This window comes from Oryza brachyantha, chromosome 1, assembly GCF_000231095.2.
Source record: "Oryza brachyantha chromosome 1, ObraRS2, whole genome shotgun sequence".
Taxonomy (NCBI): Eukaryota; Viridiplantae; Streptophyta; class Magnoliopsida; order Poales; family Poaceae; genus Oryza; species Oryza brachyantha.
In genome coordinates, this window is record NC_023163.2 from 505,310 (window position 1) to 523,319 (window position 18,010).

Here is an 18,010-nt window from a genome sequence, read left to right on the forward strand (position 1 = left end):
AGTGAAATTATTATCTCCTATCTAGTAAAAAGATAAGATTAGAGAGGCACGAGCCATCTGCCATCCCAATGTGAGGTGCAAGTGCGCAACTCTTTAGAATGATTAATAACCCTGGGCACAAATTGACACATACGTGCAACCGAAGCATTGTAGAATCCCTGGATGGTTCAGAATCTGGCCCTACTCCAATCTGGCAATTTTTTTGAATGTAAATAATTTGAGATCTTAATCATACTAAGTCAGCTGGTGCTGTGAGCCAGCATGTTATTAGGGCCAGAGTTCAGAAATCATCACACGTCCTCTACTGTACTACGTGGAGAAATTCTGCTCCTTTTCCTATGCTTACAGGAACCATCTATCTGCTGAAAATTACCTACCTTATCTGAGACAGAAATCATGCATGATCTACAGTGAGTGTGCCGTGTCAGACATGGCACATATCGCATCACAGAAAGTCTATTTATTGGTAACAGCAGTAGTATTGCTTTTGCCGCGTTGCTCTCAACATTTTTCTTGAGCTCAATTAATGGTCCACATGATTAGTTGTTGTTGTCGGTGGTGTCCAGTTATATATCCACACCGGTCAAATTTGGCTCCTTGCCTTTCTCTGTGAAGGACACCAAACCAAACCAAACTACCACAAATTTCTCTCGTCGTCTTCTCTACGGAGTCCAATTCAATTCAGGGTTGATTGCCTGTGTCGTGTAATCCTGTTCAGGGCTTCAGGCTAGGGGCCAGCTTGCGTCGACATCAGTAATACTATATTCCATTTCGCATGTTCTCTCATGTGCCAAGCGCACTGCCTCCACCTGAGCTCAGTGCTGATGCAGCCATCGCGCATAATTCCATGTAACTGTCAGTTCAGCTCAGCTCTAGAGATGCATTTGCTCATGATTCCAAACAGATCAGGTGAACGCTGCATCAATACCTAGGCAATGGCCGCTTAAGGAGGCACACATTAAGACCAACTGGTTCTGAAGGGACATGATTGAACAACATACTTGCGTACGAGTGCAGCGTGCAGGTTCAGTCACCACGAGAGGGCAATTCACTGGTGACTGAACCCAGCACTTCCCTTCAAGGGCTAGTGATTTTCTGTCTGTCAGAACTTGTCAATCAGGCATGCCTCAGTGCAATATACACTTTCTCTTCTTCGCGGGACGCATGATATACATTAGTTGACAGAGATGGCAAAAAAAACAAGAAGAAGAAAAAATCAGATGAAACAAATCCAATGCAACATTACCCTAGCGCTATTTAGACTGATTACAAGGGCCTCGAACCAGAGGCATCAACATCTCTACTACGACTATCCCAGCTAGATTGGCTGAAATCAGTTGTGAAATCTTGGCTACCAAATGCCATCCTCTGAAACAGCCTGATCTCTGCCGTATTTGCAACATTGAACATTTCACTCTTGCCAGGCTGAATACCGTTGCTCAGATCGACGTCAGCTAAGCTATCAAGTACACGCACCACCTGGAAGGAGTGATGTGAATGTGATTAAAATGAACAAGTTCAGGTACAATCAGATGTAATGAGATTACATTTTCAGTCTTATACCTGGCTCATCCGAGGTCTCCTAGCTGCTGAATGTCGAATGCAAGCAGCTGCAGCTTCAATCATTCGGAACATTTCAGCTTCATTGAAGTTCTTATCTAGCCTGGTGTCAACCAGCTCCCCAACATCGCCAGTCTCCAGTGCTTGTGTGAGCAATGGCCTAGCCTGAAAATGAGTGTGTAAGTTACACAGAGAACCCCTCTTTAAACTGATAACAACAGGAATTTATCAGAATACATTGTAGGTTGACTGGTCCACATTGTATATTAGCATGCTTTTCGACCAGTGGCCAACTAAACGGATTATCTTCTCAAAAATCACAGTTGAAGATGGGAACATAAGAGATCAGCACAATGTGGATTCTACATTATTTGAGTCTTTGGAAGTACACTAATTGACTGTTTAAATACAGTGATGAACATGCATATGTCCTGTTGTTTTCATTTGATCATATGATTCATATAGGGGTGAAAATCTCATTGCACAAACTAATTTTAAGTTACTGATATAGCTTACCCACTCAACAAGACTCTCATCACCCAGTGGTTTTGATGCATCAACAGGCTTTCTACCAGTAATAAGCTCTAAGAGAACAACGCCAAAAGAGAATACATCAGATCTCTCGGTCAACTTCCCACTCGAAGCATACTCCGGAGCCAGATAACTGCATAGGAAATAATCATCAGATCATATGCAGATCAGAGCAGTTCTCTTGTATCTCAGTCAGGCAGTCAGCATTTTACTTACCCAAAAGTTCCCATCACCCGTGTAGTTACATGCGTGACAGCATCCATAGCTAGCCTTGCAAGACCAAAATCAGCAACCTAACACATGAATAGCAGCCAGTTAGTAAATGTGATCATATTATAATTCCTAATCCTCTCCCAATTTATCTGAATAGCATTGTTACCTGTGCTTCAAAGCTATTATCCAGTAAAATGTTGGAGGATTTAATATCTCGGTGGATTATTCGGGGATGACCTGCCACGCGAAAAAAGTTAATGAAAATGAAAGTGCAAATGATCACATTAATAAAGGCAAAGAACCAGAAAGAACATTACAGTCTTCATGAAGATATGCTATCCCTCTGGCTGAGCCAGCTGCAATTTTAACCCTAGCTGACCACTCCAAAACCGGCATTCCACGTCCTATAAGGGAAGATCCATAAAACATTTTCATACAGAACTTTTAAGTCTAGAACTATGCAAATGCTCTCATGGAGCAATATACCAAAGGTTACCACCATACCATGAAGATGGTGGTGCAGTGTGTCATTGGGCACAAAGTCGTAGACAAGTAACCTCTGGTCCTCTGAAATGCAATACCCAACAAGAGAAACCAGATGGCGATGGTGCACACGACTTATTATCTCCACCTCAGCATGGAACTCACGTTCCCCCTGCCCACCATCACCTTTCAGTTTCTTAACCGCAACCTCTCTTCCATCAGCCAAGCTACCCTTGTAAACACACCCAAACCCACCTTCCCCTAACAGGTTCTGAGCTGAGAAACCATTTGTGATCTGATGCAATTCCTCATATGTGAAGAACCGACAATTGCCCATGCTGAACTCTGACATTGATTCTTTGTAATCAGGACTGCCAGCACTGTAGTTAGTTTTACCTGAATACCCTGGACAAAAATGAATTGTAGTTGCTCAGTTCATCACCCAGTAATACACTTAAACTGGTTTCAGGTGAGTAATTTCTTAGATGCATTTCATCAAATTACCTAAAACTTGTGGAGACGAGGCAGGTGACGGCATCACAAACCCTGCATGGTAACCAGTTGCTCTCCTCCATTTCTTCTTGTACCAAAATGCAGCTCCTACCAAGCTAAGCACAAGAATGGCGATGACTACACCGATGCCCGCCTTTGCACCAGAGCTCACTCCACCATCGTTTGGCAAGCGGCTGCTGTCCTGTGTGTTGGGACTCAATGATTTGTTGGATCGATCTGCTGCCGTGGCTGGAACCGAACCTGGTGATGGAGGACCAGAGGCTGGTGTAGATGGAGTTGTTCCAGGAGGACCAGAGCTTGCTGCTGATGGCGTCGCCACAGGCGATAAGGGGCTAGTGGGGGTAGGGATGGCTGGATCACCAGAAATTGGTGATGGGCTAACCGGAGAAGGTTTGGATGGACTTCCAGAAGGTGATGGCGCCACCGGTGGAGCCTGTGGCGTTCTTGGTGTCCTCCGATGTGGTGGTGGAGGCGACTGCTGTGTTACTGGCGGCGTGTCTGAGCGAGTTGGCGGGTTAGGCGGAGGCAAATCAGACCGAGATGATGGAGGTGGTGGTGATGCAGCAACTGGAGGTTGCTGCACAGGCGAAGGCTTTGGAGGAGTAGCAGGTGTAGGTGGCACCGGCACTGAAGCTGGTGGCGACGGCGGCGGCAATGTGGCTGGCGGAGTTGGCGGTGGGGATGCAATGGCTACAGGCGGCGGCGGCACTGTGGCCGGTGGCGGCACTGCGGCCGGAACCGGTGGTGGAGAGGGCGGCGGAGAAGCGGGCTGTGGCGGTGGCGTGGCTGCGGACGGAAGGGGAGGGGAGGCGGCCGGGGGAGTGGTGGAGGGGTCGGCCGGAGTGGCATTGGGCTGCGTCGCAGGTGTTGGGGTCGCGGTGGAAGGCGGGGTGGTGGTGGTGGTGGTGGGAGCGGCAGCGGCAGCGGCAGGAGTGGTGGTGCCCGGGGAGGGAGACGGTGATGCAGACGCCATTGGAGGCTAGCTAGAGCTGCAGTGCAGCTTCAGATGCTTTCTTATTCTTGGAAATGGAGGGAATAATCATTCCATGGAGCAGAATTCGGATGAAATCCAGGCTTTCTGCGCAGATTTGCACAGGAATCAAGCAAAAGTTTGCTTCTTTTCCACCTCCTTGCTTCCTCCTCTCGGCAGCGCAACAGCGGGAAGGTGAAGTGCCAAGAAACCTCACCTCGAGCACCGGACGAAGACTGAAATCAGCAAGAACAGCACCGCGTTCCGCAAGAGAGCAGGTGACCTTCTCTCTTGACTCCTGAACAATCAACAAATGGCCAGAAAAAACGAGCCTTTCTTGCAGAAACACAACCAAAATCTCACCGCCTTTTGTCACCGATTCAACAAAGGAGCAAATGGAAGGCGAAATTCTGAACTAAAAAGAAGAAGAATTGTGGAAGAAGAAGAAGAAGAAGAAGAAGAACTGCGGAACGGGAGCTCTCTCTCAGATCCGGCAGTACAGCGGTAGCATTGAAGGCAAGACAAAGGTAACTGCAGAAACAACAAGCAAAGCCAAGAAGAAAAGGAGAGATTTTTATCTCCTCTTCTTCTTCCCTCTTTTCTTCTCCGCTGAGAACCCGTGAACCTCGCTGTGGATACTCTCTCCCACAAGTGATGAGTCTCTCTCTCTCTCTCTAGAATGGATCGATGGATTCCAACTCGAGAAAGAGAGAGGGTAGTAGCAGTAGTAGTACAGTGCTACTCCTATTGCTCTGTGTCTGCCACTCTGCCATGTTGGGTTTTGGGTTGGAAAAAGTCAGTACACTACTAGCGTTGTGTAGAATGCTTTGACGTGTGAAATTCTCCACTCTTGCAATTTCATCCCTTCAAATTGGTATTTTAGCACCGCCATCAGTATATTACTACATTCTCCCCAGATACTACCGGTGCCTGGTTACAAGTTTACAACAACACCATCTAATTCAGACTTTAAAGGTATAGTGTCACAATGAACAAGTAAATTAAAGGGAAAAATCTTTGGGCTCGATCGTTTTGGAGAAAAAATAATCGATTTAGATTCCTAAAAGTAATTCTTATAAGTATTATTTCGGTGAGAACGAAGTATATAAAAATTAAAGATTTTTTCTATCTATGGGTTAAAAGTCCTCCTAATCAAATGAGCTCTTGGCAACGAGTGTTCCTATCAAGGACTGACAGCATTCTCTCTGAAGAAGGAAGGAGAAACACTGTAGTCGAGGAGCTTTCTACTACTACCATCAAATTGAGCTAGCAGCCAGTAGTGAATGGGTACATTACCTAAACCTCTCTATTTAAAACACTCATGGATTAACTTGGTACACCAACATAAGACGAAACACTATTCAGAATGGTCCCTCCCTCCTCTACCTGTGTGATTGCCCTCTCTCTCATAAACTATTCTTTCATCCAGAATAGAAGGTTTTGTTTTCCTTGGAGCAGTTCAAAAGCACAAGTTCAAAAGTTTTCATATGCTTCACTATACGGATGATAGCCAATAAACAAGGCAAAGTCCCATTTGCCTGAAGAAATTATAGTATTTACTACTGTGATAGAGAAATGGAATGCCTCTGGAATTTAGTTGTGTAGAACACATCTGTGCACATGGGTTCGTTATGAGTATGGATTACCCATCTGACTTGACGAAATGTTTGACTCCAAAATACAGACAAGCATATTTTTTGAAAGCTGGATTCGACAGCTCAGGCTGCAGCGAAAATTTGATGAACTGGCCCTAAAATAAATATTCACAAATTTCTTGCACCGACTAAAGTCCAAGTACTAAGATTGCTTGCATTGCTTAGGCATCTTTTGTAGCGTGGACAAGCTAGTCTCTAGTACACTCCTAAACAAACTCTTCTTGCATCATAAAAAAGGCCATGGTTAAGGAAGGTCCTTGTTGCTATGGTCAATGATTTAATGCTACTGTCAATGTTGTAGCTACGAATCATACATTAAACAGATTTTTATTCCATTTCCCAAGTAGAGTAGAATGGACCTGGGGATCACTCTCATGAAAAATGCAGCAGGTTGCTTCAAAATAGTAGCGTGTGTGCTTCGTTCAGTGTGGTAGTGTTCGATTTAAATGGTTCACTTGTTGAATTTGAAGAGTTCAGAGTTGAACATGGCTAGCTATATATTTATGTTGATGTTTTTTATAGTTGACTCAAAAGTCAATCTGCCAGTAGACTATGATCTGGAGTAATCAATTGAAGTTGTCTATAACCACAATTACCTGTAGTAACACTGTTCAGTTGAATTTTATCATAACTGACACGGAATACTATTTTCATTTTCTGAAGATTTTTAAATACAACACTAGTATGTTCTGTGTCATGACTCCAAAATAAATATTGAGTAAACCGTATCCCATGCCTAAACAGAAACAAAATGTAGAACATCTTGGGGCCTCGTCTTTTAACTTTTTGAAGAAAAAGTCAAACAGCATATTTGCAAACAAAAAATAGTTTATAAATAAAATTTTTATATATGTTTTCTTAGCGATCTAAGAATAAAGCTGATAAATAAACTCCGATGAAAAAACCTCAAAATAAACTATAAATTTAATGTTTAAATTTAATTTTGGCTTATAAGCACGAGTAGAAAACAAAAATATAGGGCGCAGATGTTTGAAACTACTCCTAATCTCCTATTTAAGGTATCCATCAATTAATGCCGCGTGAGATTAATGAGTTTGAACAGTGGCACGTGTAGCTTTAACAACCACCGAGAAGCAAATTAAACCATGCCAGCTGAAGGGATGACAGTGACACAACACCGCCGTTGTCGCAGCTGCATTTTCGGTTGATATTGACGAGCTTTTCACCAAGCAGGCAGCTGATGCCGCTCACCTAAAGAGAAAAAAAAAGAAGGGCAGCATTGTGTTCTGTCCTGATGCGAGCTCTGCTCTCTGCATCTTTCGCTTTCCATGCAATGCAATCTTTGTACAAGCAGTAGTAAACAGCTAGATATTGATCAAAGTTGACGCTGATCCAACAAACAAATGCATGGATGGATGGAGTAAACAACCAGTCCAGTTATGCATATGGTTTAGAGATATGTTTGTGTTTGATTAGAGAATGGAAACCATGATGAACAATAATTGAGGTACTACAATGTTGTATTGCTTTCAGACTCTCAGTCCATAATCAAGAAACAGGAAGGAACAATTTCGGTGAAGAAAATGTACTACTATATTATTAGCTAATTGAGCACAGCTAGTCCAGTCCAATAGCAGCTTTGGCAAGATTTGCGGCAAGAAAGAAACTTCCTCCGACATACAAGAACAGTTTTATACTGCAATTGGCAGCTTGAATGATATCATATTATATGGTTTTTATATGAAATGGGCGGGGCGCGAGGGAAGGGAAGACGCAGTCAATGCAGAGTTGCGCGCAAGCAATGCAAAGCTCGATTCTGAACGGGCAGGGCACCGACACCCAATTTGCTTGTAGATCGATGCACCTGCTACTGTGACTCCCTTGTGTGATTGCTCGATCGTTTCGTTTCTACTATACCTGATGTTCTTCTGCTCGATCTGAATGGTATACTTATGTAATGTACCAGCATCCAAATGGAAACAGAGCTCTTTTTTTTTCATGGCTTCTCACCTCTGCTGATGAACTTGGAGGTTGTAAGGTTTCATTCATTCAGTTCCGATTTTCCCGGTGCCATGTCTATTATGAGGAGACTGAGTGTTCTTAATATGGTTTTATGACCTTGATGTAATCATTTTAAGATTGATAAATCTTATTTTTATCTAATAAAAATCCAGCAGATAACATTTCTAAGGAATTCAATACGATCCGTGGTGGGCCAGATAAGCCTATATAGACTGAAGAGGCACAAGCAGATCCAACAATACAAGGTCCACTAAAAAACGTGGGCTTTTCGGACCATACACGCATCTGACCCGACTGCCCGAGCCTATTTACACTACTAAATTCCGGCCCAACAAATATGAGCCACATGTAACCAACAATCCCACACGGTCCAACTAACGTGGGCCACGTGTAACCCCATAACTCCGTTTCGGGTCAACTTATATGGGCCGCACCTTTTATTTTAACAATATTTTAAAAAGAGAGAGAAAAGGTGAAAAGTTTGCCATTCTCCACGCAAATACATATCCAACGCGAAATGTTGCATGCAAGCTTTGTTATTTGGAGGGAAAATTAAAATAAAATTTAAACAAGAAAGAAAGTAAAAATGGAAGTGGAGTGTGAGTAAATTAGCCAGTGTTGCGCATGCCGGCGGCGATGCCGTTGATGGTGATGAGCAGCGCGTCGCGGAGCTTGCGGTTGTCGTGGTCCTGGCGGAGGCGGCGGAGCACCTCCACCTGCAGCATGTTGATGGGGTTGAGGTACGTCAGCCTGCTCTCGATCAGCTTCCGGAGGCTGCGGTTGTTCGCCGACAGCTTCTTGTGCCCGCTCACCGCCAGCACGCAGCTCTCCGTCCGCGCCAGCTCCTGCCGGAGCTCCGCGCCCAGCGCCCGCCGCCCGCCGTCGCCCACCAGCACGTCGTCGTAGTGCTTCGCCATCGGCGCGTCCGCCTTCGCCACCACCATCTCGATCAGGTCCACCGTCGACTGGAAGAAGGGCCACTCCTCGTACATGGCGCGCAGCTCGTCGGCGTGCCCCTTGTCGCACGCGTCCTGCAGCCCGCGCCCCACGCCCAGCCACGCCGGCAGCACCAGCCGCGTCTGCGTCCACGCGAACACCCACGGGATGGCGCGCAGGTTCGAGATGCCCGCCGTCGCCCTCCGCTTCGCCGGCCGGCTGCCGATGTTCAGGTACCCCAGCTCCGCCTGCGGCGTCGCCTCCTGGAAGTACTTGATGAACTCCGGGTTCTCGTACACCGTGCTCCGGTACTGCGCGCAGCTCACGCGCGAGATCTCCTCCATCACGCGCCGCCAGTTGGGGTCCCGCGGCGGCTGCGGCGGCCGCAGCGTCGCCAGCAGCACCGCCGTCGTGTAGATCTCCAGCTGCCGCACCGACGTCTGCGGCAGCCCGAACTTGGCCTGCACCATCTCGCCTTGCTCCGTCGACCGAAGAGTGCCCTGCATCACACATACATTGCCACTCACTCCGGCTGCTCGCTCGCAAACCTATCGGAGTGCTCATCGCCGGCGGTGCTCACCATGACTGAGCCTGGAGGCTGCGACTGGATAGCCAGATGGGTTGGCCCGCCGCCGCGGCCGATGCTCCCGCCGCGCCCATGGAAGAGCGTAACCTTGATCCCGAACTCGTTGCACGCCGCCACCACGTCTTCCTGAGCCTTGTACAGCTCCCACGCAGCGGTGAAGCGGCCGGCGTCCTTGCCGGAATCGGAGTAGCCCACCATGACCTGCAAAGCAAATCCAAAAGCTTCACAGGTAGAAATGCAATGTTTCAGTGGAAAAAGTGGAAGCGATCATATATTCTACCTCTTGGTGCCCGTTATGGTTCTTGATGATGTGCTCTCTGTACCAGTCAATGGACAGTAACTTTCTGATCGCTGAGCCGGCTTCTCGCAGATCTTTCACCGTCTCAAACAGCGGAACAACTCTCAACCTATTCACAAAGAATAATTATACACTGAGCAATCAAACACTGGCCACACAAAATAAGATCATAGTATATCAGTGCACAAACATGTTTATTTGGCTTGACACTGGCAAAGTAAAACATATTATCACAGTAGAATTTTCCTTGCTAGCTCAGAGTCTGCGATTCCATTTCCCATTTCTCATCACACACATTCAGTATACGCAATCAACTTTATTCTTGATTCAGCATTATCTACTAAAACCAGCCAATTGAGAGTTGAAAAGGTACCACTACAAGTAAAAGGTACCGTAATATTGCCCCAATTTAAGGTTCAAAAGTTCAGCTGATCGAGTAGCAGGTTGAACATGACATAATCATACTTACGTTCCACCAGGACATGGCCTTCCTAGGTCACCGCTCACTGTAAGTCTTGCATCCTTCTGCAACAGTTCGACTGCTAGGACATCGCTTGCCTGCAACGACAGGAGCACATTATGTCGAATTTACAACTAAAGTGAACTATGATCAAACGTAGATCACCATTTGATCCATGCGATCAACATGGTATTAGGCATAAACTACGATGGACATCCAAAATTTCCTTATTATTTGTTGCTATATAGAACTTGTATATCTGCATACATTTGAGGCCATTGAGATCACATATGCTCCAAGTGCATCGCTCCCTAGCTCTGCAGCAACACGGAATGTATCAAGAACTTCTTGCACATCAGCAGTAACCTGAAGAAAAGAAACGGAAACGTAAATTTAAAGTCTTCCCACTTAAAGATGAATCTTCATTCCCCTTTTCTCTTCTACAGTGAATTTTTTCTCGAACGCGCAAAAGATTTGCACGTCAATATATTAAAAGGAAAGAGTTTTTGTACTCAACGCCTAGAAGCCTAACAGGCTCAGTGAATTTGAAACAAATAAAGTTGACACTCAAATCTTTTTGCAATCACTGGCCAATTGGCTGTTGCGAGGAGTATATCTTTCTTAAAGAAGAAAAAATATAATTAAAACCCATGTTGAATGAACCAGGTATGCTAAACCTGAGGCCTCATCAAATTCTGTACAGTGCTTATTTACCATAGCAATTAGTTAGTAACCATTTTGGCATTGGATGAGGTGTTTCCAATCTTACCACAAATTAATTGTATAAGTATATAAATCAGCTGATTATTTCAGAAGGATTCTATTGTACTGTTCCACACATTGACGCTCAATTGAAACTTCAGGTTTCCATGCAAACAGACATTTACTACTACTTGTAAAAAATAATTTTCGTTAGCCACTAGAATAGAAAATTTGATGTCCACATGCAACAACTGACCTGTATATATGGGGGGACAAGAGGGCGCTTCCCTTTCAGCTCTCTAGTCAAGAAATCCAATTTCTTTTCTTCATCCCACTCACTGTAAACACCAAGATCCAGGTAAGACGTGACGGCATCAAGCGTTTCTGTATGCCGGCCTGATTCCTACAGCAATAAGCACACCATTCTATTCATTCGTGAACTACTGGACTTCGCCTGAAGCTATGCTGATGTTACAATCAGGCAAATTTGAATGTGAGCAAGCATACGAAACAGTAGTTATCATTGTGCCGACCTGCCGTACATCAAGCTTCATTAACACCATACCAAAGGTTGCAACCCGTCGAATCAAATCTGCTAGCCGGCCATCCGCAAGCACACTAGATCCACATGATTGCTTCAAAAAACAGTTGAAGATGCCATCATAGTCAGTACAAAAAGGAAATTCTATTATTAAAAAGGAATCCTCCATCCTCTCCATCATCATTTTTAATATAATATCAAAGGTAAGCAGTAAGGAAGTAGCAATTGTAAGGGAAAATATAGAGAATGTTGAGCCAAATGTAAGTTTTTCTAGCACACTACTTGCACGGAATGATGGAAAATTGATCGGTAGTAGAATAGAACACTAAAGGGATGAAATTATAAGCCCTACATCAGCCAATTAGACTAACCAGTGATTGATAACACAATAGCAAGGGCTCCAAAAGTTGGTCCGATGTTTCATAATATTCTGAAGTATCACGGTCACATGGTACATCCTCAAGAAGAAGCTCGAATCGTTTGCGTGTATTCATGAGCTGAAAGACAGATAGCGAAAAGCAAATCAAAAAGAAAAGTTTTGCCACGTAAAATATACCAGATCAGGACAGTTTATACATAGCATAATCTCCTTTGATTCACATTAAGTTTTTTTCTCTTCCTACCAAAGCTTGAGAGTTCTATGCCCATTTATTTGGTTTTTTTCCCTTCTAATAAGAAAATGCCAAATACACTTTATTGCCAAAGAACAGGGCTTAAGTTTCTACAGATTCATTTAATCATGACGAACATTGGACTAATTTGGTAACCAAGCATTCAGTAAAAACATGATACGTATAATATATGATAAAGTATTATTCTACCTTTTCTTTTACATCACCAAGGACAACTCTATACGGAGTAATCCCTGGTCTATCTGATATGCCTGGTTCCAGAAGTTTTCGGAAGCTCGATCGACCCATCTGGGATTCTGTGAACATCTTCCTAAGTTGACCACCACTTGGAGTTCGACCCATCTGACGATGACTAGGAGATGGCAATGTACTGTCTTCACGTTTTTCCGTTGTGTTAAGAAACAACTAGAAGATACAACATCGATCAATTATAATGAAATGTTGAGAAATTATATATTGAAATGTATCTACTTTATTTCTCTTTTTTGGGTTCATTATTGGCTATTTCTACTAGTGATGCCATCGTTTTCCAATAGCACTTTTCACTCAGTGTCATTTCAATACTAGTTGCACCAAAAAACAACATATAGCACATCTTGGACCAGATGTGCCAATGCACTTCTATGGATAGTTGGGTGTTTCCAATGATCTCCTTGTAACAAAGAAATAGAGCATGTAAGATGTCAAACAAATTCTAGCTGTTCTAACCTTATGCTTTGGATTCCCTGGAAGTTTTGACATTCTGATTTGAGACTCCCCATCATTGCATTCTGCGTCAAATACAAGCTCTAAGTACTAGAAAATCAAGCGAAAATAAACATTTCATTAATACTAGCAATTCATCAATAATTTTGACATTTGTACATATGATATGTACAGACGCACACCAGTGGTATCACAGCTGAGCCAGATGATACATGATGTTAAATTCATGTTACAAAAGATGCTCTTTAATAAAAAAATAATGAAACTATTACACTTGATGATCGGCAGTCTGAAATAATTTTCGAAGCAGCATATCCACTACTGTATGTCCTATGCCCAAACTTTCCTTAAATCCAGGTGGGGGAACAGAGTAAGCTGTTGCAGTTTAAATCTCATGGTTTAATTCGGCGGTTGATGACACAGGTCTAATGTTAATTACAAAGATGAAACCATGCTATTTGTATTAGACATAATATGGAAATGAAGGTCCAGTATTTTTTTTCGAAAAATATCAAGGTTTTATCATGAATGGACCTATTTGAGGTACAACATTTTCTAATGTAAAAAACTTGGTACCTTCAGTAACTAAGTACATAGAAGTACCAAAATTTTACACTAAAACTTAGTGCCTCTAGATATTTTCTTAAGAACAGTAAAATTTCTCTTCTATTTTCACTTTTAGTTCAAAATTAATGAAGCCTCCTGGCTCTGAATGTAACAGAAGTTTGCATATATTTTCATCTTATAACATAGGGATGCTTATTTAACACATTAATTATGGTAGTAAATCAGGAAGCAAAAAGGAGTTAACCAAATAAATTAGTGTACACAATTTTCAGCAACTACAAAGTACATCCTTGGGCTATCAGGCTTTCGGCTTTTGTTACAAAACCACCAGACCTAACAACAGAGCACTAATTACTCCCTGGGTACTACGCTTTTGGTATGACAACATTAAACCTTTTACTAGCATAATTCTACAACGTATCAGTGCAGTACCAATCAGATGCAAACATCTTTATTTTTAAAACAAAAGCAATACCAATTCACTAAGTCATAGAATTTCTGGTGCAAAGTAGTATATGTCAATGACCCAAAGATGTGAACCTATTACCTATGTCAAATTAAAAACATCTTACATGATACCCAGCATATGAAGTCCCCAACAAGGAACCCACCTGTACATGATGGAAGATCGGCACCAGAAGGAAGCTGTGCAGGAAGTGGCAAACTGGGCTGAGGCTTTAGATTGCTCTGGCGTCCAGTTTGTTTCCAGGTGTTGGTCTTCTGGTCCTCTGATGCTGACTCTGCAGAGTCCATTTGAAAATATCAACATAAAACGAGCCATTATTTTTCTGAAATATGTATGTATGATGGGCGAAGTTAGTTTAAACAATGTTCAAGATTATTTCCACATCACGGAAGTGTGCTGCAATGATCACTAGATCATACCATCTAGAAGATGGCTGGGTAGTACAGTTGTGTAAAGGATGGGGTGTAGAATGTAGATGAGCATGAAGGCTAGAGATGGGAAGACACTGTTTATTTCTGTATTACTTCCCGATAATTACAGCAATGCCCCCTTCATATACAGGTGCTAGACTGCTAGAGCACAGAGGATAGAAACTAAATAAATGGGAACCTAAAATATAGTTAAAAAGTACGAAAATATCTTATATACAAAACTAATATGATAGTCTCTATAATATGTGTTCTAGTACTAGCTAATGAACTAACTAGGCGTTCGAAAGCACCACATTCATGGTAACAATCAAGCTTCTAGTGAGACTGAAATGGATTAAGATTAGATATATCGTGAAACAACCTTTGAGCAAGATGTCATTAGCTAAATTTTCAAGCTTCTCGCTGCATTTCTTGATTGATAGCTCGAAGCTTAGAGTGTCTAGTTCACGGATGTACAAATCAATTGCCATCCATTGGGACAACACGGAAACATCCCTAGTAACCTGCAGCACAGAAACGAAATATTGTAGCCTTTTGAAAACTGACCATGTCAAAATTAACAAAGTGAATGGTAGAAAAGTGCATGACACCACTAGAACTGTACAGGAAATACTAGTGAACACTGAAAAGGCATAATAAGCTCAATCGCGTGGATCTTACTTTCGCTGTGACATTAGGATTCCCATCACGATCACCACCCATCCATGAACCGAACTTGATTGGTGTGCAGGTTAGTGGAAGTGGCTTGCCTGTGTGCTACATGCAAAACATTGAAGGGAGGTTTACACCTGCTTGCGAATGAGTCAAACAGAAGTAGAATCCAACAAATGTCACTCAATGTGTTTGAACCTTCTTGAGAGCATTGCTAACACGGCGAAGATAGTGTGGTATTGCTTTCCAGAGAGATTGCTCAACAATATGAAGGCCTACAAAAGAAATGATGGAAAAATGAGAATAATATCAGTAGCAAAATGAAAAAAAAAATGGTCGATAAGTTACTAACCAGCTCTAGCTTCATCAACAGGTGTAGGTTTATGACGCCTCAACTCATCAGTTTGCCATATTGCCGTGATTTCTCTTACCTACATAATTCAAAGTCAGGAGGCTTGAAACATACAAAGAAAAAGACAAAATGCAAAAAAAAGTATGCAAATCCTCTGAAGTCATACCAAATCTTCAATTAGAATTTCTTTATCCTCGTGACTAAGATCAGCACGGTCGTTAAACTCCAAAAGATGCTGCAGCACAGTTTCATCAGTAACTGAAACACCAAAACAACAATATTAAGGTATGAAATTTGATACTATTGAAATTAACTCACAGCTATTCTAAGGTGCTTGTATTGCAAAGTTCGCCGGTTTATTTGAGTTGGATGAGCTGTCAGAACAATTTCAACTTCCTGGGTGATTAAAGAAAGGTTGAATATCAGATAAATCTGATCAAGCATGACTTTCTTACAAGATACAATGTATTAAAAATACGTTCTTAATTGATAAATTACCTGCTTGCAAACAGTGTCATAGAGTTCTTCTGGAGGAACACCACTTTGAATCAACTTGTCGAACGTATCATCACATGATTTCGACAGATCAGAAAAGTTGCGTGCTTTACGAACCCTACAAAAAGGACATAAAAATGGCAACATGAACTGAATTGAGTTCTAGATTCTGGGTAATTTCCAAATTTGGTTAATATTCGAGACCAGGTGGTAAACAACAGTAATATTTTCCAGAAATAGATAAGATCTATTGCAAGTCTTCAACATGAAACCAAATAAAAAAAAAGAACACACAGTGTATGGTGCTGATGGTAAATCTTTCTTAAGCATAAGCATGAAGTCTCAACCGTAGTAAAACTTGCAATACTACCTGAGCAGATATTTGCGACAATAATTGCAATGCTCATTGGTCTTACTAGGTTCCAAAAACAATCGGACAACTGACGACAGAACATCTGAGGAAACCATAATCAAGCTACCATGTGCAAGCGCCTAAGGTTCCAAAAATCAATTGTGTCTGAGGAGGGTCACATGGAAACAACTAAGCCGTGGGCCAACATAGTAATGCCGTACACATATGTACCACAATTCTTGTCTTGGATTCCATGTTGCAATCAAAGGTTTATCACCTTTGTTACTGTAATGTGGCTTCTCTATCAGAAATAGGTATGTAATTATTGTTTCCAAATACGACAAATTGGTATCCTGAAGAAAAGATAAGTCTTCAGCAAAACAAAGTCCTATATTCTTATCAGTTTTTTCAATTGAAGGGTGACAAAATAACTTTAAATTCGATGTTTGCCTCTTAAATTGTCCGCGCAAAATATGATGATGCCGTAACTAGTCGTCAAACAAGTTCAGATTTTTTTTTAAAAAAAAAACAAAACAAAACAAGAAAGGTGTTTTGCAGTTAATGGCATGTACAGTCTGAATCGAGCCATACATGATAAATTCTGGTTAGTAGATAAACAGATTGAATCCGTACACATATTAGAATAGCAAAATGGGAGCGTTGATCCGATGAATAAAATTATTCAGATTTGAGAAGAAGAGGGCATTGACACAGACACACTAGCCACCCCACCTGTGGTATGTGTCGGCGATGCTCATAAGGTTGAGGTGGTGGGAGAAGGCGCGCGAGAGGGAGAGCGAGTCCTCGAGCGACATGGCGGACAGGTCCGCCCAGAGCTGCTTCTCGACGACGGCCGCCGTGTCCTCCATCCCGGCGGCGCGCATGTTGACGGCGCTCTGCGTGCATGTTACAGGATTCAACGAAGGAAGGAATGGTGCGTGCGTGATGGGATCGATCGAACGGAGATGGTACCGTACCTGGGCGAGGATGGTGATGCGCTCGAGGAGGTGGATGAAGCGGGGGCCGAGCTCGCGGAGGAGGACGTCGTGGAGGAGGCTGCCCAGCAGGCGGCAGTCGTCCTCGAACGCCTGGAACGATATCCCCTCCGCGATGTCGTCCGTCGTGTCTGTCATCCTCCTAGCTCGAATCCACGACCGGATTGGCAGGAGACGGTGGCCGGAGCAGATGGAGATCGAAGAAGACGAGAGAGAGAGAGAGAGAGAGAGGTGGCTGCCTGCCTCGAGCGGAGCGGAGACGAAGCCGGAGACGTTACAAATCCATTCTTTTCCAAAAACCACCCTGCGCATTTCCTTATTTACATCTCACTCTTTTCTCTCTTCTTCTTTCTGCATCATTCTTTTGAATAAATATTCAAGTTTGTATTTTGATTTCAAGTTTTTGGTCCACTTCTTAGGCTGCAAAATAATTTTGGGAAAAAGGTCACATCGATATGTACAGTCACACATTTAAAGTATTAAACATAGTCTGATTATAAAATAAATTTCAGATTCCGTCTGGAAACCGCGAGACGAATCTTTTGAGTCTAATTAATCCGTCATTAACACATGTTGGTTACTCTATCACTTATGGCTAATCATATACTAATGAGGCTTAAAAGATTCGTCTCACGATTTCCCCTATAGCTTTGTAATTAGTTTTAATGTCATGTATATTTAATGTTTTATTTAGATGTCCAAAGATTCGATACGATATTTTTGGAAAAAGTTTTTGAAAACTAAACGGGGTCTTAGTTTGGTTTGGTTGATGAAATTATGTGGTTTTCCATTTGGAAAATTGTATGAATCTTTAAGGTTCAGTTAGCATTGATAAAATCTGTGGGGGACAGGACGGTAGGAGCACACAATATTTGCTAATTGCTATGGCCAGAATTTTTATGACAAGAAAAAATTGTTGCTTTGCGTTGCAAT

The 18,010-nt window shown here is 42.7% G+C and overlaps 2 protein-coding genes across 2 annotated transcripts; both read right to left on the bottom strand.

Annotated features, from left to right (window-relative positions):
* Positions 1 to 1,084: 1,084 nt before the first annotated feature.
* LOC102710818 (proline-rich receptor-like protein kinase PERK8) lies at positions 1,085 to 5,060 on the bottom strand. Its single transcript, XM_006643597.3, has 8 exons — positions 3,292 to 5,060; positions 2,809 to 3,192; positions 2,622 to 2,708; positions 2,471 to 2,541; positions 2,308 to 2,384; positions 2,077 to 2,224; positions 1,564 to 1,725; positions 1,085 to 1,479 (listed from the first exon to the last, which is right to left on the bottom strand). The coding sequence occupies exons 1-8, from the start codon at positions 4,271 to 4,273 to the stop codon at positions 1,267 to 1,269; spliced, it is 2,124 nt and encodes a 707-aa protein (XP_006643660.1). The 5' UTR covers positions 4,274 to 5,060; the 3' UTR covers positions 1,085 to 1,266.
* A 3,039-nt stretch (positions 5,061 to 8,099) lies between these two features.
* On the bottom strand, positions 8,100 to 17,383 carry LOC102711100 (phosphoenolpyruvate carboxylase 4). Its single transcript, XM_006643598.3, has 20 exons — positions 17,060 to 17,383; positions 16,815 to 16,978; positions 15,734 to 15,848; positions 15,554 to 15,631; positions 15,402 to 15,470; positions 15,236 to 15,314; positions 15,082 to 15,158; positions 14,893 to 14,988; positions 14,594 to 14,735; positions 13,947 to 14,075; positions 12,772 to 12,833; positions 12,253 to 12,468; positions 11,803 to 11,928; positions 11,424 to 11,525; positions 11,147 to 11,293; positions 10,456 to 10,554; positions 10,198 to 10,286; positions 9,711 to 9,837; positions 9,425 to 9,631; positions 8,100 to 9,344 (listed from the first exon to the last, which is right to left on the bottom strand). The coding sequence occupies exons 1-20, from the start codon at positions 17,213 to 17,215 to the stop codon at positions 8,517 to 8,519; spliced, it is 3,108 nt and encodes a 1,035-aa protein (XP_006643661.1). The 5' UTR covers positions 17,216 to 17,383; the 3' UTR covers positions 8,100 to 8,516.
* Between the last annotated feature and the right edge of the window lie 627 nt (positions 17,384 to 18,010).